The sequence below is a fragment of the Drosophila kikkawai genome, chromosome 2L (assembly GCF_030179895.1).
Source record: "Drosophila kikkawai strain 14028-0561.14 chromosome 2L, DkikHiC1v2, whole genome shotgun sequence".
NCBI lineage: Eukaryota > Metazoa > Arthropoda > Insecta > Diptera > Drosophilidae > Drosophila > Drosophila kikkawai.
Genome location: NC_091728.1, coordinates 1,263,653 through 1,288,949, shown reverse-complemented (window position 1 = coordinate 1,288,949; position 25,297 = coordinate 1,263,653). Strand labels below are relative to the sequence as shown.

The 25,297-nt window shown below is 42.3% G+C and overlaps 1 protein-coding gene and 1 long non-coding RNA gene across 2 annotated transcripts in view; one reads left to right on the top strand and one right to left on the bottom strand.

Annotated features, from left to right (window-relative positions):
• The window catches only part of LOC138928012 (uncharacterized), a 162,624-nt gene that overhangs the window by 83,107 nt on the left and 54,220 nt on the right, over positions 1 to 25,297 (bottom strand). The gene's annotated exons all lie outside the window — the stretch shown is intronic.
• Positions 1 to 25,297, top strand: part of ds (dachsous cadherin-related 1) — a 73,025-nt gene that overhangs the window by 3,248 nt on the left and 44,480 nt on the right. Inside the window, exon 2 of the mRNA XM_017173124.3 lies at positions 5,991 to 7,995. Coding sequence (XP_017028613.1) covers positions 6,103 to 7,995 — 1,893 coding nt within the window. The 5' untranslated portion in view covers positions 5,991 to 6,102. The remainder of the gene's footprint in view (positions 1 to 5,990; positions 7,996 to 25,297) is intronic.

Below are 25,297 nucleotides of genomic sequence, written 5' to 3'. Positions count from 1 at the left end.
TAACATGGTCTCGGGTTTGAGTTTGGTATGCGAACAAAAGATCTCTGGCTCCGGAGTTCAAAGTTGAGCCGAGAACAGGGAAAAGAAATGGAATATAATTTTCATTTCCCATTTTCTTCTCTCTTCTGAATATTTGCTTTATCTCAGACCTAACGGGGAAAGAGTGTGTGTGTTTGTGTGCGTGTGTTGGCTCTTTTATCTCGGCGGCGGCAGGTGTTCCATGCGGGCGGCGTCAGTGCAAACGAAAGACTCAGGACACAAACTTGCAAAACGCAGTTTAATGCGCTTTAAATTGCTCCAAGTCCAAGTCCAGTGGGCTTTCTCCCCTTTTTGCTCCCCATTTCCTCCACTAATTGCTCTGCGCTCTGTTCTGTTCGCTGTGCAAACAAAGATTACGCTTTAATCTATTTTTCGCTGAGGAAAAGCCATCAGAGCGAGCGGACCACACACACAGCCATCCAGCCAGCCAGCCAGCCGGCCGGCCGGGAAAATTACATTAGACAGGAGGAGGAGGGGGAGAGTGGTGTACAAAGTCACGCACCTGCCGTAAAACACCCGCTCCTCCAAGCGGCTGATGGAGGATTGCCTAGCAAGTCGCGCTAATTTCTTTGTTGAAGAGTCTCCCCTCGCTCTCTATCTTTCTCGAATGTGACTGGGCCTGTGATTAGTCGGCGAATATGTTCATCGCCAGATGAAGACACTTCTTGCGAATGGAACTGGTTGTGACTTACACGGGATCCCAGAGATTCGTGCCAGCTGGGCATAAATATTTGTTAAACAATAAACAAACTTAATTCGAGCATCAGAATCAGATTCCAATTCTGATTTAGAGGAAGATAAAAGAAAGATTTGATTTTATGGCCCACATGTGCCGGGCTCTTGATGATATTGCACGGGTAAGCGTGTCATTAAGACGAGATTAAATTCGGAATGTCATCAATCAGATCAATCAATAGAAACGGAATCAGAAAGCCTGCCAGAAATACATTAATCAGAATCAAAAATGATATAATTAATTCTATATACTCTAGTTTAACAGACTATGACAAGTTTCTAGGATTTTCAAATTGTAGAGAAATATTGCTCTATTAAATATATTAATTTTTAATTGCCATAACATATTAATAAAAAGCTATTTCTAAGGCTACAAAGTTAAAAACTATAATTTATGAAGATGATAATCGGCATGATAAGGTTTTAAAATCAATCAAAGCTTAAAATAATACTTCAATTCTTTACCAAAATTTTATTAAAATAACTTCAAATTTAAGTATTTTAATGCCGAAATAAATATTATAAAATTAATTAGTTTAAAAATACTTAAAAATTATGTAATATAAATATATATTACAGAATTATGTTTCCTAAATTCTTGAAATAAATTTGTTTATAATTACCTAAAAATTATCTAAAAATACCAATAAATCCTTAAATTCTGAAATCATAAAAAAAACATTTCCTGTATATCTAATACTATATAATCCAGAGAATCACTGCTACATTTTTAGCCTCTAGGTTCTTCGATCTTCTTTCTTTCTGAGCCATAAACACGTTGGCTAATATAATTCGATTTGTTTTATTGGCTCGCATTCGTTAGTACGTCTCAAGATAAGCAGCAAACGGAACGTTCTACATTTTTGCCTGATCATCAAAATCGGATGCTGATTGAGAAATATATATAACATTTCTGTGTGTGTGTTTTATGACAAGGGGCGGGTGCTGTCATGGGTTAATGAACCGCTCCCCCTGCTAAGAAGGGGGATTAGCTTGGGGAGAGCCACAAGCTGATCTTTAGAAGCTGCTTTTCTTGGCTTTACGCCTTAATGGCGGCCATAAAAAAGCGCCAAACAATGGCCAAAAACACACATTTGACGATGACAATTATAGCTAAATGCTTTTTGCTACCCAAACAAAACGCGTCAGGGTCTCGATTGGGATTCTAAGTGGTGAGACTAGGCTTCCGGTGTGGCAGATAAGCTAAAAATATATTTAAAGTTGGAATCTTAAAGAGAACTTTGCCTTGAAGATGAAAATAATTAAAGGAAGAATTTTTGAATATTTTAAAAAAATAATTTCTTTATTTCTTTTATTTTTCTCTCACATTTCCTGGTTCTGTTCTTAATTTTTTTGTAACAATCCCAAACGTGAGCGTATTTTTTCATATTTGCAACTCGACGACACCTCGCCGACATCTGCTGGATGTCTTAGCCGCTGTCGAGGCAGCGATAAGATATGAAACTAAACATACAACACATCATCTCATCTCTGTCACTTGCCACTAATTAGCGCTCATTATGCGCCATTCCCCACGACCAGAATCGAGGATGCTCCACCGGCGCGGCTCTGTCAAGTGCCAACGACCACTGGCCAAGCAAAGGCCTTGTTAAAAAGTGAAAATAAACCCACTGAAAACATGAAGTAAATTCGAAATGGAAACCAAACACAAAAAAATAATGAAATGAAAACGAAAATACCCCCGGTTTCACTTGCATTTTCGCACTTTTCCTAGCAGAAAAACGAGCAGGTATCGTGCTGTTGCTTCACGCTTTCGCAGCTCCGCATGCTTGGCTGGCTGGCAGCGGATCTCCTGTCGGATCTCTTGTCGGATTTGCATCTAAATGAGTTCGATTAATATGCAAACAATTAAAGTTTCGCCTTGTCTGGACAATTAGAAAGTCATTAGAAGTAACTTATTAGCTGGTAGACTCCCCACCAGTTTTCATAAATTACTCAACATTTAATTAAACACGCTCTAAAGCGTCTACTTACCACCTACTTAGCCTCTGGTTTTAGACAACAATTTTTGCATAATTTGTAGTTAAATCACGAGCAGCTACGGGGCAACGGGGCGACCCAAACAACTTGATTTTCTTCTTCGACTTGTAATTGTTTGAGTAGAAAATCTCTGAGCTACATGTGTTAATGTGCATGTTAATGGGTGCTCTCTTTGAGAGCTTGTAGTTTTGTGTTTGGTCAGTGATTAAGCGTTGGCAAAACACTTCTTCCGGCTGACGACTTGGTCTATTCTCTAGAGACCCCTGGGAAGCTCCACTGCCCCAGTTTGGTTTATTTATTTGATTTTATGGTTTTAGCATCAAGGAATATTTTTTACCTAGAAAATTGGTGAGGAAACTGGGACTATTGGCTTTTCAGCCATGCATCTCGTTATGCATCTTATTATTTTATATTTTAAATCATAAAATTTGGTGACTAAATTCTTCAATTTGTCCACGGTAAAGACTAGAGAGGCTTGTTAACTAAAATTTTAAATGAAGAAACCATTTTATTTTCCAATTATTTTTCTTTTTTAAATACTTTTATTCACTTTTTTAGGCTTCTATTTTACTTTCTTATTTTACACTCGCTCTGAGGCTTGTTTTTACTTCTCAGAAAATTGGCAAACATATATATTCCCCCATAAAAAATACTGTCTAATTTTAGTGTAAAGATTTATTTGTACATACAAACAGTAGCTCAACATCAGGCATAATTTGCGAATAATAGTGATCTTGGCTGGCTTTGTAAGATATTGTATCCTGTTCCTCTCTCCTTTACTTTTTTTTCATCCTTTTTTTTACGGTATTCTCATATTCCCGTATTTTTTTATTTCCCTTTTTTTAACATTCGCTAGCCTAATTAGTTGCGCTGTAAAGTTAACGCTGTTATTGTTATGATAGTGTACGTTTTATACGGCCGCTGCTCTGCGGGGTTATGGGTATTTGTTGCTGGCTTTATTTGCTATTAACTAGATTTTATTGATGCCGCTCTGTTTTTTTTTCTGCTTTTTTTTGTTTCTGATTTTTCATTTTTTCCTGTTTTGGTTTTTTGTTGGTACAGTTTTTACGATCTTTTGTGCGCTCGTAAAAACAAACGAAATTCTCCCGGGAAAAAGCATAATTTTTAATGGCCAAAAAGCCTGGAATGGCTTTGCGATGGCAACTTGAAATGGTTAGTAACTCCCAGGAACTCTCTGGCAAGCGAACTGGAACCACAAATATAATTACAACTTTGTCATTCGATATTAGATGCCGGCAGAGTGCACAGAACCCCAAGATGATACGCCTTTTGGGGGGCACTCTGATGATTACACGGCAAGAAATAAAGGAGTTGAAGGTTTATACATTGTATTTCTTCGATTTATTTTAATTTATTTACAATATTAATAGAAGTTTATCAGATTTTTCCGATTATTTGTTTCGAAATGCTGTATTATTTCCCTTAATCTTATAATTTTTTCTACAAAAAACCCTTCATATAAAATTAAATATAATTTAAAGCTTCTTAAACTCCCTTTTCTTGCTGTGTTAGAGCTCCCTGGCTCATCCCTGATCCCGCGTGTGTCCATCGGTTCCAATCTTCAGGTGCAGCCACACGCAAGGCGAGCGCGACCGCCAGCTGGCACTCAAAGCGGACTGCTCGTCCGATCTGCTGGACGGGAGCTGTCCAGCACTGAGGCGCCAGGGATCGGGATCGGTATGGGTATGAAGATGCCAGTTGGGAACGGGCTTTCTAATGTGTTTGGGTATTAGCAGTTCATCTAAACTTATGACAAGTGCAAATCAAACTGACGTTTCCGCAACGGCAGCTCCACATCTGTGAGTGTGTATGCTCCTCCCCGGCTCCTTCTGGCTGGGTAATTTGCGTATCACAGAGTTCAGGAAAAGCTCCGTTGCAGTTTATTAAATTACGCCCCATGTCATGGCTTCTCTTCCAGGAAGGGACATGATCATTATAAAGTTATTAGGCGGCCTAATGGCAGCAGGCGGCATCTCACGATGGACATGAAAGGCAGATGCTGTCTCCCGTTTTGCTAATTTCTCCGCAGAAATTTCTCTTTCTCAAGATCAGGCTCCAATCCGTCACTCTTCAAACTCCCCACAAAGTCTCATTAATTCGGTTTTAATTGCAGGATCACCTGGGCCGAGTTCCCAAGACCTGAGTTGATCTTTATCTGATCACGAAGCCACAGAAATTTCTAAGGCATTCCCAAAATAATAATCATAATTTTTATATAACCTCCCCCGACTCCTCTTTGCCTTCTTTTATTTCATATTTTCGCTTATCGCGCGAGAAAAATCTATCTCGTCCGAGAATTGCAGTGAAAACACAAATGTTTTTTTTCGGCCACTCAACAATAATACACAAAAAAAAAGTGTTAGTCATGGTCTTGTTAACTAAATTGTTGGCCACGAATTGCTTCGAGTCCGAGTTCGAGTCCGAACCCATTCCCATTTCAATTCCAATTCTACAGCCAGCAGCCACATGGCATTAGTTCTGAGTCCACGAAGCCACGGATCTCTTCGATTTCTCCCCTTAGAATGTGTGTGTGTGTGTGTGTGTGCCAGCCATATTTCATCCCAAAAAACCAGTATAGCAGCAAACGCAAGACCCTTTTAGCCTTTGAACCTTTCGCACGCAGGTAGAACCCCGACATGGCTGCGCGTCTCGCATCTTGGGTCTCTTTTGTCTTCATTCCTGATCTTTTCTGGCCCCGTCTATTAGCATTTCAAATTCCCCCAAATGGCCAAATGGAAATGCCTCCACCATGCGTAAGCCTCCAACCATTCCGGCATCGGCATCCTCATCCTCAGTCGCATCATCATCGCGTAGCGCTAAGCGCATTGGGGCAGTTATCAGTCTATTAGCCGCCAAGTATGGCTGGTTCTTCTCTGTCTCTCTGGGAGTTCTCTTGGGCTTTTCTCTAGTTTTTCTAAAGCTCCTAGGCTGTGGGCGGTGATTATGTTCAGCACATTTGTCAATATTACACTGGCATAAAATTAGAGGGAAATGTTTTTGGGAAAGGTGTTGAAAGGTCTAACATATTGGTTTAAAAATGGATTTGAAAGTGGATGAGAATAGTTCAAGAAGTTATTATTAACCAGGTTTTTATATATTTATTTTAATTAGAAACCTTACTTGTAATTCATATTGTAATATTCATGCATTACTTCTTAATGATATATTAATAAATATCTCTATTCCCCTTTCAGCTTTGCCATGGCCCTGCTGCAAGAAGGCAACCGCTGTCAACGGTGCTCTTAGCTTCTAAAGAGTTTCCTAACCAAAGATCCACCCCACAGTGGATCCACCACCAACACAACCATGAAAGCAGCCGCCAGAGAAACAACGAGAACAGAAGCGGGTGACCACCATAGCAACACCAAGGACTTCACAATGTTCCATCGATGCCGGAGACGTTCGGGCATTGACATTAAATCAAAATCTTCGCCACCCGCCCTGCATCCCTCGCACATGCTGAGAAGCTGCCTACCATACTGTCTTCTGGTCTTGGTCCTGCTCCTGGGATCCTCTCAAGCCGCCTCCAATGATAAGGAGCGGGAGAGGAGGCTGGAGGTGTCCGAGGGCGTGCCTGTGGATCACCAGATCGGCTATATAGGCGATTTCGATGGCATTGACAGCGGGCCGCCGTACATCATTGTGGCCGAGACGGGAGTGGAGACGGATCTGGCCATAGATCAGTCCACGGGGGAGATACGCACCAAGGTCAAACTGGACCGGGAAACGAGGGCTTCCTACAGCCTGGTGGCCATTCCCCTGAGTGGTCAGAATATCCGAGTGGTGGTCACGGTCAAGGATGAGAACGACAATGCTCCCACGTTCCTGCAGTCCTCGATGCACATAGAGTTCCCCGAGAATACACCCAGGGAGGTGAAGAGGACTCTGCTCCCGGCCAGGGATCTTGACCTGGAACCCTACAACACCCAGAAATACAATATTGTGTCGGGGAATGTAAATGACGCCTTCAGGCTGTCCTCGCACCGTGAACGGGACGGCGTCTTGTATTTGGATTTACAGATTAGCGGATTCCTGGACAGGGAAACTACGCCGGGTTACAGTCTCCTCATCGAAGCCCTGGATGGAGGTAGTCCACCGTTGAGGGGTTTCATGACCGTCAACATCACCATCCAGGATGTGAACGACAATCAACCGATCTTCAATCAAAGTCGATACTTTGCCACAGTTCCGGAGAATGCCACTGTGGGCACCAGTGTCCTTCAGGTTTACGCCTCGGACACGGATGCCGATGAAAATGGACTCGTGGAATATGCCATAAATAGGAGGCAAAGCGACAAGGAGCAAATGTTTCGCATTGATCCGCGGTCAGGAGCCATCTACATCAATAAGCCACTGGACTTTGAGACCAAGGAGCTTCACGAACTCGTCGTGGTGGCCAAAGATCATGGCGAGCAGCCCCTGGAGACGACGGCCTTCGTTTCCATACGGGTCACCGATGTCAATGACAATCAGCCAACGATAAATGTGATTTTCCTGAGCGACGATGCTTCGCCAAAGATCTCAGAGTCGGCGCAGCCGGGCGAGTTTGTGGCCAGGATATCGGTGCATGATCCCGACTCCAAGACGGAGTATGCCAATGTGAATGTCTCGCTGAATGGAGGAGATGGTCACTTTGCATTGACCACCAGGGATAACAGCATCTATTTGGTCATAGTGAATCTTCCCCTGGACAGGGAGATGGTCTCCAACTATACCCTGAGTGTTGTGGCCACCGACAAGGGTACACCGCCTTTGCACGCCTCAAAATCCATCTTCCTGCGAATCACCGATGTCAATGATAATCCACCAGAGTTTGAGCAGGATTTGTATCATGCCAATGTCATGGAGGTGGCCGATCCCGGAACATCCGTTCTTCAGGTTCTCGCCCACGATCGAGATGAGGGCCTGAACTCGGCTCTCAGCTATTCCCTGGCTGAGACACCCGAGACCCATGCCCAGTGGTTTCAAATCGATCCACAGACAGGGCTGATCACCACCCGATCCCACATCGATTGCGAGACGGAACCAGTGCCGCAGCTTACGGTGATTGCCAAGGATGGAGGAGTCCCGCCGCTTACATCCACGGCCACCGTTCTGGTGACCATCCACGATGTAAACGACAATGAACCGATCTTCGACCAGAGTTTCTACAATGTTTCCGTGGCCGAGAACGAGCCCGTGGGCAGGTGCATACTCAAGGTGAGTCATTAGCTCGGTACACTTGGTACTTTTATCTATTATTCACTATTCCACAACTCCCGTTTTTCTGGCGGTGGTGACCCACTTTCCGGGAGGGGGTCATTAAAGCGTTTGTCTCGCCAACTGCCTCGCTGGGAGCCTCATACAACGAACGAGCGTTGCTTATGGATTTTCCACGTACTTGGGCCCCCAAAACTAATCTCATGCATCAATTACCCGCTCCCAGTCAGATCAGTCAGTCGTCGGACATCAGACATCAGACAACGGACAACGGACATCGGACACCAGACATCAGACAGCGGACCTCAAACATCGACTTCGACATCCGTAGGGAATCGTGAGGGGCAGGGGATTTGGTTTTTTAGATGGAAGCAGTGCATGCCACGAGGTTGCACTTCAGTTCGAAAGGGTATATGGAAATTGTTGGGCAGTTGGTAGTCGAGGAGGGTATTACTACTTGGAAATACAGCAGACACTCTCTTATATCTGAATTTTGTAGCTAAAACAAGTTGGGAATTATAAAGAATTTCTCAAATATTTAGTCTTTTCTGTAAATTATATTTAAATAAAATATTCTATAAATTCCAAAGTGTATTTAAATTGTAAATTATTTTATTCTTTGAGCCAGAAAACGAAATTTCAAGCAGTTCCCGTTTTTAACCAAAGGTTACCCTCCAATCTCCGTACCACTTCCATCCTCACCCCAAGCAATGCAGGCTTCTCACTCTTTTGTAGTTAATCCATTCATCATCGGGTAATTACATTTTTATAACATTTTTCTCCGCTCACAAAAACAAAATAGGCAACCAAAAAAAATAGGAAACAACAAAAAAAAAAAGTTTGAAAAAAACCAATAACAACAACAAGGCCTAAAACCGTTTCTAGCGCTTAACGAAGGCATTTTGTTTGCCGCCTTGTCTCTCTCTCTTCTCGCCTCTCTTCATCATCGCCGCCACTTGGCTCTCTCCCCGTGTCTGGCTATCACCCATTCTTCTCCAACATCCACCTATATAGGAGTATATATATACATATATACACGTAGATACAAGAGCGTCTCGAGACGTCGACAAGATTTTTGTTCATACTATCAAATGTGACCTCTCTTGTCTTTCTCAGCGAAAAAAAAAACAACAACGAAAAAACAAACCGACAATGAAGAAACACAAGAAAAAAAAAAAACGCTGCGACCGACTGACTGAAAATGTAGCCGGGATTCCAAACTTCCCAACAATTTAACAACAACACGAGTTTCAACTCAAGAGTGCAGAGTTTACAACAAAAAGTCAGGGAAAATTAGGGGCAGTAAGGGTGTTTTAGAAAAAGAAAACATTCGAAGATTTAAATACCCTTGACTAGGCACTAGATAATAACTATATCTATAAAGTTCTCGTAAGTCTTAAGCTTTCGATTACCAGACGAATCGATTTAGACTTGTGATTTTGGGAATTCTATTGAGCTTTACATAAATCTAATTACCATGATTCATTCCTTTCAAGTCTTAACTTTGTGATTCATTTAAGTTTTAAGTTAATACCTAAAAGCCACACTCACTCCACTTGGAATGTCAACACTTCCTCGCAGACCTTAAGGGCCTCACTCTTGCCAGTTAATGGCTAATTTCAGCTTACCTGCTGCTGGCCCCGTAGATGATTTCCGCAAATCAAAGCAAATCAAATCAAATCAAATCCAATCTCATCAAAAGTACAACCAACGTGAGAGAGGTACCAAATTAACGGACGGACATCAGACGGAGGAGAGACAAGCCAAACAATAAGTTGGAATAACAACGCCAATTCTCGGGGTCCAGCGAAAGAGATTTGATGAAATCTGACAAAAAGTCACGTTTCCTTAATTACAATGAAAGAAAAGCCAGAGATTTGCTGCTGCCGACAAGGCACAAACCACAAAACGAACGAAATACGAAATACAAAACGCATAATTGGCTCACGCAAAAATGAAAATAACAGAAACCGAAACTGAGGTTCCAACGAGGTAGCCAACTCTCCTCAATCTAAAGAATTGAGAAAGGGATGGATGGATGGATGGATGGATGGATAACCATCCATATACTAGGGATCTTCTCTGTCCAGTATCTGGTGCGATTTGGGGGCTCAATAATCATAAAATGCGGCAGGCCCTAAAAACTAAATTCGAAATTCGAATACCCACGATGCTCCGATTCTTCGCTGGCTCTTCTCGTTATTGAAGCCAATCTCTGTGGCCGTGAAGACAATAAAACCCCAAAACCCCGAAAAAAACGCAAAATCGGAATTTCTTATACAAAAAAGGAGAACAAAAAAGTGAAACAAGAAGCAACTCTGGCCAAAGGGTTATTTTTTAAAAACGAAATCCAAGAATATGAGTCAGGGAGTCAATGGTTAGACAATGTCCTAAGAAATAATTCTTAAAAACAAAGGCCACAAATAGTTGCAAGTTTTCATATCAAAAGAAAAAAAAAGGGGTTTTAAAAAGAGAGCGAAAACTCTTTGGACTTTTGAAATAACTGCCGCCACTCGCTCTGGTAGTGAGAAGCCGAAATACTTGCCAGCTGCTCATCATTGCTGGGTTTTTGGGACCAAAAACCAGAGTTTCCAATGGATCTCAGAGCTGTCCAGCAAAGGAATTTGCAATTATCGAAGATAATTGCGGAAGAAACTGTAGAAGGAAGTGCCAGAGAAGAGAGAGAAGACACAGCCAATTCTCTAATTTGGGAGATATATTTTTGGAAGCCTTGCTGGAGATTTTAAAACGAAAAAATCTAATTTTTCCTTTCTATTTAAATTATTGTATAATTATTTATATTTTATTCAGATTTCTTCAAAAATTCTCTTTAAAAATCCGTATTAATTTCTGATTCTTGCAAATCTCTTGGACCATATCTTCTGTTACATTTGATGGTCCTCTTCCTCTCCTCCTTTCCCTTGCCTTTGTCTTTAACCAAGGCGGAGGCCACACCTTTTACTTCTGCCAGGCAGCTGTTGGTTGTTGCTTTTACCGCCGTATCATTTTCTAGGCAAAGCCTCAGCCTCGGCGAAGAAGCGGAAATGCTATTTAATTAGAGGCGATCAAATGCCGCCATTCCGAGACTCTCCGCGTTGCGGCTCTGACCAACCAACTAATGGCTAACCAAATTACACTTTAATTTGGGCCACAAAACAAAAGACTTAGGCAACAAACTTGCCCAGTGGGAGTGTCTTTTGGGGGATTACTCATCATCATCCCATCCCATTTCGGTTTTTTTTTGTTGTAGATTATTATGCGAGCGTTAAAAATTAAAATCTCATTATGCAAATTACAAGAAAAACTAAAACTAAAACCTTCTCTCTACCCTTTCCCCCCTTTGCAAGCTCCTCCGCCCAATTTGGAGTTTCCATTTTGGCAAGAAAAAGTAGAAAAAGTAGTGGAAAAAGACAACATAATTTGCTCGTCGTGTGGTTGTTGTCATCTTAGATTCGTTTGTTGCTGTGTGTTGCAGTTACACACTAAATTACAGGCAATTACATAGGGGGAGATGGAGTTGGGGATGGAGGGAATGTGGGAACACTGCACTCGCAGATTCCTTAACTCATTCTCCGCAGTCTTCAGTCCCCAATCCGAGCAATCCAACAGATTGGCAGCTGAAGCCTCTCGCGGACTGCCAACGAGTTTGGAATAAGTTCGGAATAGAAGTTGCCTGAACACCGAAATTAGTTGTTATTGCCCCCGCTGCACTGAGGAAAATAATATTAAAAAGTAAGAACATTGCCTTGACATAACATGGATACTTCTTTGAAATTTTTCTTGAAGAAACTAACAATGCAAATTGATCTAATAACCTGGAATATGAACTTGCTAATCTGTAATTTGTTTGGTATCTTTAGAAGAACTTCTAAAACCTACTCTGGTTCTGAGAGATATAAGAGATTTTATATAATATTTAAATATATACTACTTCTTTTTTTATTTTTAGCAATTAAAATTAAGTAATACCATACAAAATGCCACTTTCAAGGCTTCAATTTCCATTTTTGTGCCCTTTAATCTTGCGTGTGACTCTTTTTTTCTCAACGTGTGAGAAGACTATATATATGTTGTAATTTCGCATTGTTTGGCTAATCTACGTAAATCTCATTTTCGGGGTGGCTCCCACAATTACAACCATGGCTAACAGAGGGGCGTATGGCCAGAGAGAGAGAGGGGGGGGGGGAGTGGGGCTAAAAAAGGGAACACGATCTGCCCATTTGGCAAAGTTATGTGGTCGCCGCTCCTCTAATGCACAGGCACTCCACACTCCACACTCTACACTCTCTCGCACACACACGCACACAGAGCGCACTTTTTGAACTGGTTTCAGTTCAGGCGGAGGGTGCAGGTTTCCCCCTCAATCTCCCCTTGCGTTTTCCCCAACCCTAGCCCCCCGTTTTCCTTCAGTTTTCCACCTCTTTCCTTGATTGCGTATACGCGGCGTTCGGTGTGCACCAATTTTCTTTGTCTCTTCTCGGCTCAAATTCACTTTTTTCTAAACACCGCGAGATGCCCTTTAAAGCGGCGAATCTCTAGAAGAGGTCTCACTCTCTCACAGTTTCTCCGATTCTCCTCTAGACACTCTTTATCCGCTCTCGCTCTCTGTCTCTGCAACTTGTTTTGCACAATTTTAATTTTATAAACACCTTTAACGCATTTTTGAGCGCTCACATTCCATAAATGCCAGCAGCGCACACTGATCTCGTTCTTTCTCTCTGGGAGAGAGAGAGAAACCCCCAAGAGATTGAGAGAAAAAGTAGAGACAGAGAGCCAGCGAAACTCACCTCAAGATATTCGCCTTGCCATGCGGCGAATGTATCTCTGAGATATGAATTCGCCCTGGCTGCCATTCAGAAATTCAGCGTTTTGAAGCGAAATAGTTTTTGGCCAACTTTGAGCTCTCTTTATCTCAGATTCTCTCTGTATATATATGTCTCTCTCCCTGTAAACCAAGACAAAATGGTTGGTAGATCATGGCGTAGCCGGTTTTTATTGCTCATTTTTTCTCAGAGTGTGTTTCCACAGGCTTAGAAGCCAGCAGCTCCCTTTCCGTCGCCCGGTTAATATTTTAATTAAGTTGCGAAGGGGGCGCCGCGTGGCGATAAGAGAGCCTTGAATGGCCATTTGCCGTCACACGACAACATAATTTTTGACACAATTTCGCGCTGGCCAGTTAAGCATCGGGGAGATAATCGCCATCGCCATCGTCTCTACCATAACAAACACCACGAGGAGCAGGAGCAGGGCAGCAGCAAGAAGCCACCACCGATGAGGAAGAGGCCTGGCCAAGTCAGGGAACACGGCGAAAATAGCCGAGAGCGCTGATCGCAATCAAAACATCAATAAACCTTAACTGATAGGCTTCGAGGAAGCAGAAGCAGGGGGCGGTAGTAGGGGAGGTCAGCGGAGAAAGAGCTTTCGTTTTGCATAAGAGCAAAGGAGAAGGAGAGAGATGGGAGCTGGGGGAATGCAGCAGGACGAGGAGAATCCGCGACGTCGACGCATCAAATGCGCATCAATTTGCGGTCCAAACGCGACAACAGGCAGCCAGACACGCGTGCAGCATTGTGGATGCCACTGGACCAATGCTCCTACCCCGCTACCTTCTCCACAACCTGCTGCCCACGCCCCTGCCCCACTGGTACACTGCCAGAAATATTTCAAGAGTTTAATTATATATTAAAAATAGTTTTACTTAATCATTTTTCTTATCTGCTTAAAACTCTATTAAATGTTGTCTTCAAACTGCATGGATTTATCTCTTATAGTCTCTGAGTTCTAGGTGATTATTCTGGTTAACGGACAAAGAAACAGACGGACAAACGGACACTGGGTCAAATTTAAATACGAAAATTTAAGCTGTTTATCTATGACTGATTTTTTTGTTTGATTTATTTCCCTTCAGTAAAATATTTCTTTAAATTCGTTACTAAGTAATTATTATATCTTTGTTAAATATTTTAAAATAAATCTTTTTCAATTAAAAATAAAATTTTTAAGTAATTATTTAAAGATTGATAGTCTATCTACAACACATAAATTGTAGTTTTTTTTTTTAAATCATCAAGTATGATCCCCTAATTTCTTGCAGTGATTCGCAGTTGCTCCTGTGGCTGCCTCTGTGGCCATATTTAGTAAATACCGCTTCTGTGGCTGCCTTTAAACGTGCAATTAAAGCGCACACACACACACATACACACTCAAATGGGAGAAAGAGACAGATAGGATAAGGGAGAGAGAGGGAAAGACTGAGATGTACAGGGATCTGAAATGCTCAGCGCGCGCGCGCACACATCACAACAACCCGAGGGCATTGGCTACTGCATTTGCATAGCCGCCAAGAGCTCAAAGCTCTGAGCAGCTACGAGACTTTGGCGGGAGGAGCAGGAAGATGACCACGAGAAGAGCAGCAGGAGAGCAGAATGAAAGCAGCAAAGATTCAGGGAACCAGACAGCTCCTCCAAAGTCACGAGGAGGGACAGGAGATGCGCGAGCGATTCGCTGAGGCTGAAGAAGCCAAAGTGAAGAATTCGCGCGAGGTTACACCCATTTTGGGGAAGAATATATACTCGTCTTTAATAAGATTTGATGAGGGAAATATGCTGGGATAATAACGGAACTCATCAAATGAACCAAGGATAAGAGAGAGGACATTTAACATTAAATAAATCTATAATAAAGATTCTAGAATATGCTGAAAGCTGGATTTATTCACCTTAAGAAGCTGAGACAATGGTTAATTAATTATAACTGAAAAAACATTAATAATATAAAACAAAGACCACAATTTGACATACCAAAATCTTTGTTAAATGCATTTAAATCGAAATTAAATAATTTCCGCATTCATAAAACATTTAACATCCAAAGTCGAAGCTCTTTTAACCATAAACAATGCTCAGCTTATGGCTTCAAGATTTATTATCGAGTTTTTTAGAACAAGAACTTGAAATTTGCCTCTGTTCCAACGATTCTCCCCACTAATTTCATCCTCGTCCCGTCAATTTCAGTTATGCCAAGCCAAATAGCTTCTTCTTGGAGTCTTCCTCCTCTCCGAGGATGATGCAACCTTAGTCGGGTGTCAAGTGCTGGGCTTTGGCCCAAACAATTAACTCGTCTCGCTGTCCATTAAGCCCCGCTAGCAAAAGAGAGAGACGCTGACTTGTCGGCTAAAATCAATACGCCAGATGAGCTCTACTAGCACTTTACGAGCTAAGAAAAAAAAAGACTGAAAAAAAAACCGAAAGTGTGTTGATTGATGGGCCAAAGTGGAAGGTTTGAAGAGACTCAGCGTCAAGGCGTCTTGGGGTCAGGCCACGTGTTCGTACAGAGCTCATCTGCATGCGAATGGCAATCAATGCAATCGGTACGCCCCCTCCGAGAGACTCGGGGAGGAGGGACTCTCTTAACAACTTCTGGGGAAAAAACGTGCGATTCTAAATGAGCATATCAACGGCTTACAAGGCCCAAGACCAAACCCAAACCAAAGCACAGGGACAGAGCTCTCCACAGCCCAGAGATGCTCCGTTGATAGCTTTTGCATATCGTCGTCGTCGTCGACGTTGGTTGTTGTTGCCTGTAAAAGTATTTACCAGAGCCACACAAAAAAAAGTAAGGAGGAGTAAGCTAGGTAAAAGAAGTAAGGAAAATCAGCAGCTAAAAGCTGGCAGCTAGCTTATTTGGCCCTAATGTCCCTCCTCCTGCCTGGCCTCCTGGCTCCTTTCGAGGCAGAGAGTTGCCGCAACAAGCGAGTTCACAATTTTAATTAGTTAATTATTTTTACTTTTAAGCAAACAAGATTTCAGAGACAAATAAAAAAAAAGGGGAGCTGCTGTGTGCTTTTCCAATCCCGAAATCCCAACGACCCGGCTTGATCCCGAAACTTCGGAGGCCTCAGCTGGGGCTTTGCTTTGGTTTTTTCCTACCTTTTTTTTGCTTTTTTTTTGCTGAGGTTTTGGAATGGCCGGCAATCTGCATACGTGCATCTCGGCCCAGTCTTTGGGGGCTCCCTTCTGCCATTCTCCGCGGTCGCCTGCAGTCTTGCATTCTCCTATCTGCTGTCTACTGTCTCCTGTCTCCAGTCTTCTGTCTTTTGTCTTCCGTCTCATTTGTCGTCACTGGCGAAGAGAGCCGTGCTCCCAACTTTACAGATTCCCAAATCTCGGTTCTTCATTCTTTTTGCTCTACACTCGAATAAATGTGAATTAGAATGTGGCCACACCAGACGAATCGATTTAGACTAGAAAAGAGTTTGTTCTTAGACCTAAAACCTAGATCTTAAAGAGTACAAGAACTAGAGCTAAAAGAAATGTAATTCATTTTTTAACAATTTTCTAATTCAACATAAAACACCTCACTTAACCCACCTGACATTTCTCCCAGTGCACCACACACCACACAGCTAAAATCTTGACCAGCTTTGTGGCCGAAATTTAAGAATTCCTCGTGTGGGTTGCCTCCAACATTCATAACATCGAATCTGGCCCCATTGTTTGGTGGAGAGGTTTGGCTGCTGCTGCTGGCCCAATGATGATGATGATGACGATGATTATGGGCCCAAAACGGATTTGCATATTTTTCGTGGTTGTAGAACACGGCCCATACAAAGCCAAGTATTTCATAAATCCCCACAAGAGTTTGTTTTTTGGCTTGCAAATTAAATTGTCAATCATTTTTATAACTTGGCCCGATCGACGTGTGCGTGAAGAGAAGTTAATGCCAAAATGATATGTGAAAAACATAAGAAGGCAGGCAACAGCATTCAGACGAATATATATAAACGATACTTTTGAATTTTTAAACAGTCATTGGCTTGTCTCTGGTTCCCTTTTGTCTCTCGTCACTTTTGTTGTTCGCTAAAGATCTAAAGATCTATCAAGATATCTATGTTTGGGCCGGAGCCACACATAAATAATGAATTATGCCCGATTATTAGGCGACTTATGCAAAAGGCAAAGGCCAAAGCCAAGCGGCTGCTAAAAAATTACAGCGATTAGTTGATTCCCCAGCTGATGGCAGCTGCTGTGTGTGCTCATGGGAAATGCTAGTGCTACTGGCAAACATAAATCAAATGTATATCCGTCTCCCCGCTCGGCCATTGTGTCAACTTAACCGCCTTGTAACAGCATTGGTGATGTGTGTGTGTTCTTGCAGAGAAGAATCATCATCACATCTCGGTGTAGATATCATCGCCTGAGCTCACTTCTCTTTTAGTGCCGCCGCCTCAATAAAACCTGCAACATTGTTGCATGTTGATGGGCTGCCGCCACGACTACCCGAGGGTCTGCCAAAAAAATAAAACAAGAAAAAAATATGGAAAGGGGTCTCTGAGCGGGTCATATATCCGCACAGTTATTGATTAAGGCCCATAACAAAGGCCAGCCGGAGAGCGGGGACCCAGAAATTACTGATTGAAAGCAGCGGACAACAGAACGTGTCGAAAGGCAACGAGAAATGCAAGTTGAAAAAAACTCAGTGGAATAACTGTGTAGAGCTCCAAAAATTCGTGTAATTGCTCGTGCAATTTGCAAAGAGAACAAAAGGGAAATTGCTTTAAACAACGAAAAAAAATTGGGCACGGGACTCGGGCCAAAACTCCACCCATCTCGAAGAACTTCATCTCTGTTGCTGGGCAGTAAATGCCCTTGAGGAAAGTCAGAAAGCCAGGAAAAGAAGCCCTCAGGATATGTCATCGTTTAAGGGTTTATGTAGTACAAATCATTTGGAGTGGCTTTAAATTATATAGAAAATATATTTCTTTAAAAAATAGTCTAAAACATGGTTACAACAAGGGAAATCCCCTTTGTCAAAAACTTCCTTTTATAATTTATCTAGGAATCATATAGATTAACCCTTTTATTTTTAGAGTAAACAGAATAAAGAGCTCAGGCTGCTCCAGCTCCTTCTCCAACTTTGACCCACTTCATTTCTGGGTGTTGCTTTTTTTCGGCTTTGCCCCCAAAGTACCATAAATTACCGCATCGACTTCCTGCCACTGCCACTGGACTCAACTCTCTGGCGGCGGGGCAGCAGCAATTCATAAATTAAATCAAGTTAATATTTCAGTGTCCGAGATGCAACACCTCCGTGGCCTCGGATATTAAAATGCTTAATTGAATTTGTTAAGGCCAGCGAATGGCCTCCGATAAGGATAACTCCTTGGCAAAGATGCAGCTCCTCCTCCCTGGCCTGGAGACCCACAGTTTTTGGGCCATAAACAAACGCACAACTTTTTTTTATTGCCCGCCGATTGTTAATTTGTGAAGCGATAACGCGTTCGCGGATGGCGACCCCAATTTTTCTCAGTTCTTCTCTCTCTCTCCGGTTGCGATTTGTGACACCCTTTCTGAAGGTACACCTCCTCTAGATGTATTTCTCTCTTCTCGCCTCGATAAACTCATCCCTTTCTGGCAGGAGGATGGATCCACCTCCTCCTCCTCTGGCTCTGCTCTCTCTCACTCTTCCCATATGTCGTTTCCTGCCCCTGACACCGCCGCCGTCCCCGCCGCGGATGACATGACAAATGTCTTTGACCGGAACCCAGAGAACCGCATCGAACTCTCGGTTACCCGAAGGCGGATGCCGCCCCTCCACTCTTTCTCCTCCCCTCCTTCTCGGACAGACCAGAGGCCTTTGCCTTTTGTTGTTCAATTCAATTTATTGTCGAAAGTTCGTAGTTGAAAGAACATTTTAATTTGGGCAGGCGAGGCAGCAGCGGCTCAGAGTTGGGGGCTTTAAGCTTGGGATCTGAGCCTGCTTTCCTTATAGTTTATGTGGCATGAAGTTGCAAAAGTCTCGTGTCGAGCGTTAAATTCTTTTCGACTTTGGCAAATTGAACGGGCAGTATTGCACTGGGGAAAATATTACAAAATTTTGATATAACTATTAAAATAATTAGTAAGCCTCCTTGATATGCATAAAATCTATAAAAGTGTTTTTACAAAACTTGGTAGCTTTATCTTTTCTAGTTTTTGAGGTGGAAGTGTTTATTCCCTTTAACGGACAACGTGCGAACGGACATGGCTCCCCCTTTTTCTCTCTCTGCACTGCCATTTTGATCCATGCTGCGGATGAATTCAAAAAAAGTAACTGTTGTGCTCAGTGTCAGCCTGCCAGAGTTCGGGGTGTCGAAGCGTTCCTCGGACTTCTCTTATTTAAACTCTTATTTATGCACATTTTGCCTGCCTTTACGGCTGCTGCAATTCCTTTTTTGATTTTTCCACATTTTTTTTGTGGCTTCATTTCTGCAGACAAATTTATTTGCTGTGGTCGCTCTCTGTGGTTACTGTTTATTAGTGGATTTATGACGTCTTGCCCCGCCGTGGGGATCTCTCGTTAGCCGAATTGTGATCACTCTGCGACGTCAATTGCCATCAATCAATCAATCTAACTGTACTGTACACCCTTTTTGGGTGCAGGGGCGCAGATTCCAATGGTGCGGTTGAGGGGGGGCGTGGCGGATGGCCAAGATTTGAATGCTGAACAAAACTGCGCCTGCTTACCGGATCATAAATTTCTGTGCATTCGTCTCATTAAACAGGAAAAAAGGGAACGAAAATATCAAATTACCTCTCGTCGTCGTTCTCTATCTCTCTCTCTCTCTCTACCCCTTCTTCTGGACTCTCTTTCTTTCTTCTTCTTTGGAAGAACAAGAAGAAAGCCGTGGGGCCGGGAAGAAAGACGGGGGTTTGATGGACAGGAAAGTGTATCGTTGTTGGCATGTTTGAAATTTTATACACTTGGGATTGCCGGGATTAAGAGATTTTCTTTCCACTAAAGAGTTGCCAAAAAAAAAAAAGAAGAAAAAAAACTACTTTCATTTCACTGAAACAAAAATGTAACAAGTCAAGGGGAACACTAAGCGGCAACCGATCCCAAATTAAACTTAACAAGACACGAGTGTTAATGAATTATTTGGAGGACACGCTGCAATGTCACAGAACCGAAACCGCAGACATAAAAAAGAGGCCAACAGCCCAGCGAATTTCATTAAAAACTTGCCACAAACATTGTCGACAATTAAAAAGCTTCGAAGCTACGTACAATTCGCAAAAAAAAAAAAAAGGAAATACAATCAACGTCGCTGGGGATGAGCTCTGGACAGGAATCGAAGGAACTACAAACCAACTCGGTCTTAAGTGGCTCTCGGCTGCCTTTGCTGGCTATTTTTAGGAACCTGGCTGCACAACGAGGCCTGAAACCGAAAGTGGGAACTCTCTGGAGCATTCGGCTGAGGAGGAGCTCTGGGCCTTGTCGATTTTCGATTCTTTTTTGTGTCAGGTTCCCTTTGCGGTTTACCTTAAAAAATATAAAAAAAAGACAAAAGAAAACCAAGCTGGTGAAGGATGAAGACTCTGGCAGACAGAGGAATTTTGTATAAGCGGAACTGCTTCATATTCCAAAATTAAGCTACCTAGGAGAAGAGTTCTAAGATCTCTTAGAACATCATAAAATTAATTAGAAAAATCTCCTTAGATTTCCTAGTTTAAGTTCCTTTAATTGCTCAACACTTGAATATTTTCTCCTGTGTACCCTCTCGGAAATCAAGCGAATTAGCAAACATTTAATTCTCAAATGCACTTCGAGTTCGTTGCCTAAGTCCTTCGTTCTGTTTGGAGTAACGAGTTGCCTGCCTGCCTGCCTTCCATCATCGCCTCTTATTTGCTCAGCTCTCGTCCGCCTAAAGAGCTTGAAATTGAGCTTCTTGAAGAGCACAAATATTGAATGTGCTCCTAGTCTCTAGTGGGTGGCCAGCGTATTCTGGAGAGAAGAAAATCTTGGCTAATTTATTTGCTTTAATGTCTCAATTCTTTTACCTCGAGAGTCGAGTTCTGTTTTTTTGGCAAAAGCAAAATTAAATATGCAAATTAGGCGCAAACTAATTCCCACTGGAGGGTATCCGCAAAAATCAGCAGAGAACAACAGCAAATCATAGTTGCTGACATTTGTTAAAGTTCATTAAACGCGACAGTCGCTTTGAATACTAAAATAGATGGATATAGATGGGGGAAAAGTAGAGAAAAAGAGAGACAGAGGCCATAGAATAGGCGGAGTAATCACACTCGAGGCCCACCAGCGGCGCTTCATTGCGCATTTCTGTGGACTTTGGCTTCTTTCTTCAGAGATAGAGAGAGATCGGGGGACAAGCGGAAAATTGCCAACATTTTTGCCAGTTGACAACTTAATAAATTTTGAGCAGAGCATCGAGCAAGAGAGCAAGAAAGATCGCTCGAGTTGGTTATTAAACTCGCATATTTCTAATAATTTGCTCTGTCCGCTTGTCCGTTTGTCCGCTCAAGCTGCTCTCAAGCGCTTCTTCTGCAGACTTTGCAGACTTGCAGACATTTCCTCTATTTATCAGAAACGCATAAATTTCTAAAATATTTCTTCTTCTACTTTGGCTGCTGCGGCGGCTGCCACGACAACGAACAAGCGCGAACAACAACACGACCGTGCAGCTGGGAGAGATGGCCAAGAAGAGGCAGGAGATGTGGCCAAGAAGAAGCTGCAACACACGTGCACAGTGGGTAGACAGAGAGAGCAAGACAGAGGAGAGCAGCAACAAGTTGGTGGATCGAGATCGAAAAGAAAATACAGTGGGGGAAAATTGTTAGATATAGTTTTGGTTACGGAAAAGTCATAAACTTGACTTGCTTTAGGGGTTCTTGGGGGTTTTTAATATAATTAAAATTCTTAATAAATAAAATTAAGGAAATGTTTGTTACATGTTAAATGTTATTGTACTTTAGAAGTCTTCTGATTCAGGGAAATATTTCAAGGGCTTCTTTTCTAAATATCTAACCTTTCTTCTTCTTAAACTTATTAATTCCTTTCTTAAATCTTATATATTTACCCATAAATTCCCATTATTTTCTCTCAGTGCCTTTAGACTTGGGTTCTAGCATTTCATTTCAACACCAAACGTAAATTTGTACTTCCTCAAAGGAGTCAGCATGATCCTCCCTGCCTTTGCCCCTCTTTTCGCTGCTCACCACGCTGAAAGGAGATTTATGTTCATTATAGATTATTTCTGTCTGATGATGTTAATTTTGTTGCATTTCTCGCATTTGCTTGCAGCTCTGCCTGAGCTCTCTCACTCTTTCCCTTGTTGTGTGTGTGTTACCGTTGCGAGTTAAAGGAAATACAGGCTGAGGTGGGGCCAGGGAGAAAGAGCAGGTTGAGAAAAAGGTGAATTCAGCTGGCGCTGCTCATAAATGTTGTACATTGTGGTGTTGCTGGTGTTGTTGCTGTTGTCGATGGCATTGCATGGTCAGCATTTGATTTGTTGCGCACACGCCTTGGCAACATTGTTGCCAGAGAGAGCAGCAGCAACAACAGTAATGAACGCCGAATGTTGCAGGAGATCAAAGAAATAGTCATAAAAAAAAAGACATCTGGATCTCGGGAACTACAAGAGTTCGAGATCTTAATTTGGGATGTAGCCCTAATGGGAGTCAGGGAAGGATATGATATTCTTAAGATTTCATTAACCTTTTAAAATTGTTAAAAATTATAGGAGTCTTTATAAAACAATCACAAATCTTAGCCAGAGATATAATTAATACCTGTCTCGTGCCATCTTCTTGATTACCCATATTATAAAAGCTCTACAAATCTAGCATTTATCTCTGTGGAATTACATTAATATTTTAACTAATCCCATTTGTATTCTCTTTCTTTACAGGTAAGTCCCCCTGGTGCGATGAATCCATACGAATTGCTTAACTAGGCGTGAGTATTGGGTGACTGTAATTCTTCTCCAAACGCTCCCCTTTGTTGCTCTTGCCATTGTTGATGCTCTTTGTTGGTTGTGTTCGGTTGTGGCTGCCTGTCGCCTGTCAAGACGTTTGTCAACACACAAAGCAACATGTCAAACAAATGATGTGAGCTAACGATGCCGACACGAAAGAAACACAAGAACATCGAGCAGCAGCAGCGGCAGCGGCAGCAGCAACTGCCACAGAAACTAAATCAGATCGGACCACGCCCCCTGCCTTGGATTGCCTCGGAGATGCAGCCATATTAGTGCCATGTTCACTCGGTGTTTCACGTCACTCAAAAGCGGTTCGAGCGGAGGTCACCATCACCTCGCCAGCTTAGCTTAGCCCTTTTTCCCCTCTCTGTTTCTCAAGTCTCTCAATGGGAGATTATAAGGATTTCGAGACTTATCAGTACCAGGCTCCTGCCCAGCTGGTTGTTCAATACCCCGAATCCTCTCAAGAATCAGGGACAACGAAAAAGAGAGAAACCGTGAGACGTGGCAAACGCATCCGCATCTGTGCGTGAGCTTTTATGTGCACCTTAAATTCTACTAATGAAAACGATCGAGGGGGGAACCCAAGATGGTCGAATGGTCAAATGGAGGAGGTAGATCCATGGAGATAAGCAGCGGCGGAGACGACTCTGGGAGAGAGAAATAGAGCTGCCCTAATGGCGGGGAGTTCGCTTTATGGTCGCGTTGACATTTTTATTAACGCTGGCAACCAGAGATCTTTAAAAGCCCCTACCCCTACCCTGTCCCCTCTCTGGAAATCCGGCCCACGCCCCTGCTGCACAGATTTATGATGGCCATAACAATGAATTAAATGTGACATCGATTGCTATCGATAGAGTTGTGGCCAGTTCTTTATCGCCCGGTCTCAATCGATGCATATGAAAATGGAACTGGACACTGTGCACATGGCTGTGTGATCATTTGGTATCAGGATGGGGATGGGGATGGGGATGTGGATGCTTGGGGATGCTCCCGCTGTGCGGTTATGCAATCGCCTGCCTCGTATTTCAAATCGCCTGACGGCCAACTCATCTCCGCCAGTCCCAGTCATCCGCCATTCCTTCATTTCCCACTGTGTGGCGTCTTCTCCTCCGTTTGCACTATATAATTAGCTTCATCAACGCAATAATCATGCTGTAAACAAATGCAGGAGGGAGCCAGCAGGGCAATAAAGCTGAAATTACCCCCAGAGAATGAGGAATTGAGAGAGAATGGGGTCCGAAAAAATAAGAAAAGAATAACGTAGAGGTAAAGGTAAAGGTAAAGGGTCTTGTGTGCGATATAATTATTATTTTATCTTCACAAAGTAGAGAAATTCTACCTTATAATACTATATATATATGTATTTATAATGACCACTGTGTGGGTACAAATCGTTGGCCGAAATACACAAAAATTACAATCAAATTATGATGCGAAACAAGACAATTTTCTGTGGCCGTAATTAGAGCCATGGGGAATTTCACTGTCTGGTCTGTCTGTCTGTCTCCTTCATCAATTGGAGTCTTCTCTGTGATTCTCCGTTTCACTTGTCTGGACAGCAGACGATGGCATCGGGTTACCCAAGCTTGATTTGGATTCGGATTTGGATTCGGAAATAGGGCCAGACAGAGCGAGAAATGAAAGGAGATTGGATCGACTATAGGTTACTTGGTAATTTATGATATTATTTTATATAAATTTCCATTGATTAACCTCTCAAAAAACCCAGTATTACGTAAGACTAGGTTGTAGCAAGAAAACTACAAAAATAAGATGAGATTTATGGGTATAGATCATGTAAAATTCGTATGTTTAATTATAATCTATAACTTAAATTCTATTTCCCCTAAGTAAACACCCAACTAGTATACCCTTTTACCCACAAAATACTAGGTAAAGTAAAACCATGGAGCAAGTTAACCGCCAACCACCAGAATCTGAGCTTGCATGTAAAGCAAAACGAGACAAGTGGCTGCAAAATAAAAAAAATATAAAAAAAGCACACACAAAAGCAGACACACACCTCAATCTCGGGTTCCCCGTGTGTAGTAGTAGTTCCCTTAGAAGGGAATAGACGAATTGATTTTGCGCTCGGCTGCAGAAGATCAAAGCGGTGTTTATAGCCGGCCTTACCTTCGGATTGGGTGTCGACGCCAACACCAGACATCAGGCATTCTGCGGTTTTGCTCAACAAACACTCAAAAGCAAAGGTTAATCGAGCAGCGATTATAATCGAAATTAAGGCACTTTCGGAATGATTGGAGCTCTTTCACAGAATTTGCAGAGACACACAAAGGGTTTTGCAAGAAATTATAAAAATAGGAAAATATTAAAATACTTAGAGAGAGAGTTAAACATTTCTTAGAATTGTTTCACCTAAAAGAAAACACCTTCTCTTTGATAATAATTGAATAGGGAAAATTACACTGTCATGAGATCTTACAAGTTTAAAAGACATTTAAAAACATCTATGACTCGGGGAGTTTTTTTCTCAAATGGCATAAATGTTACTCAACTGTTTTATTTTAGGGATTTAGTCGGCAA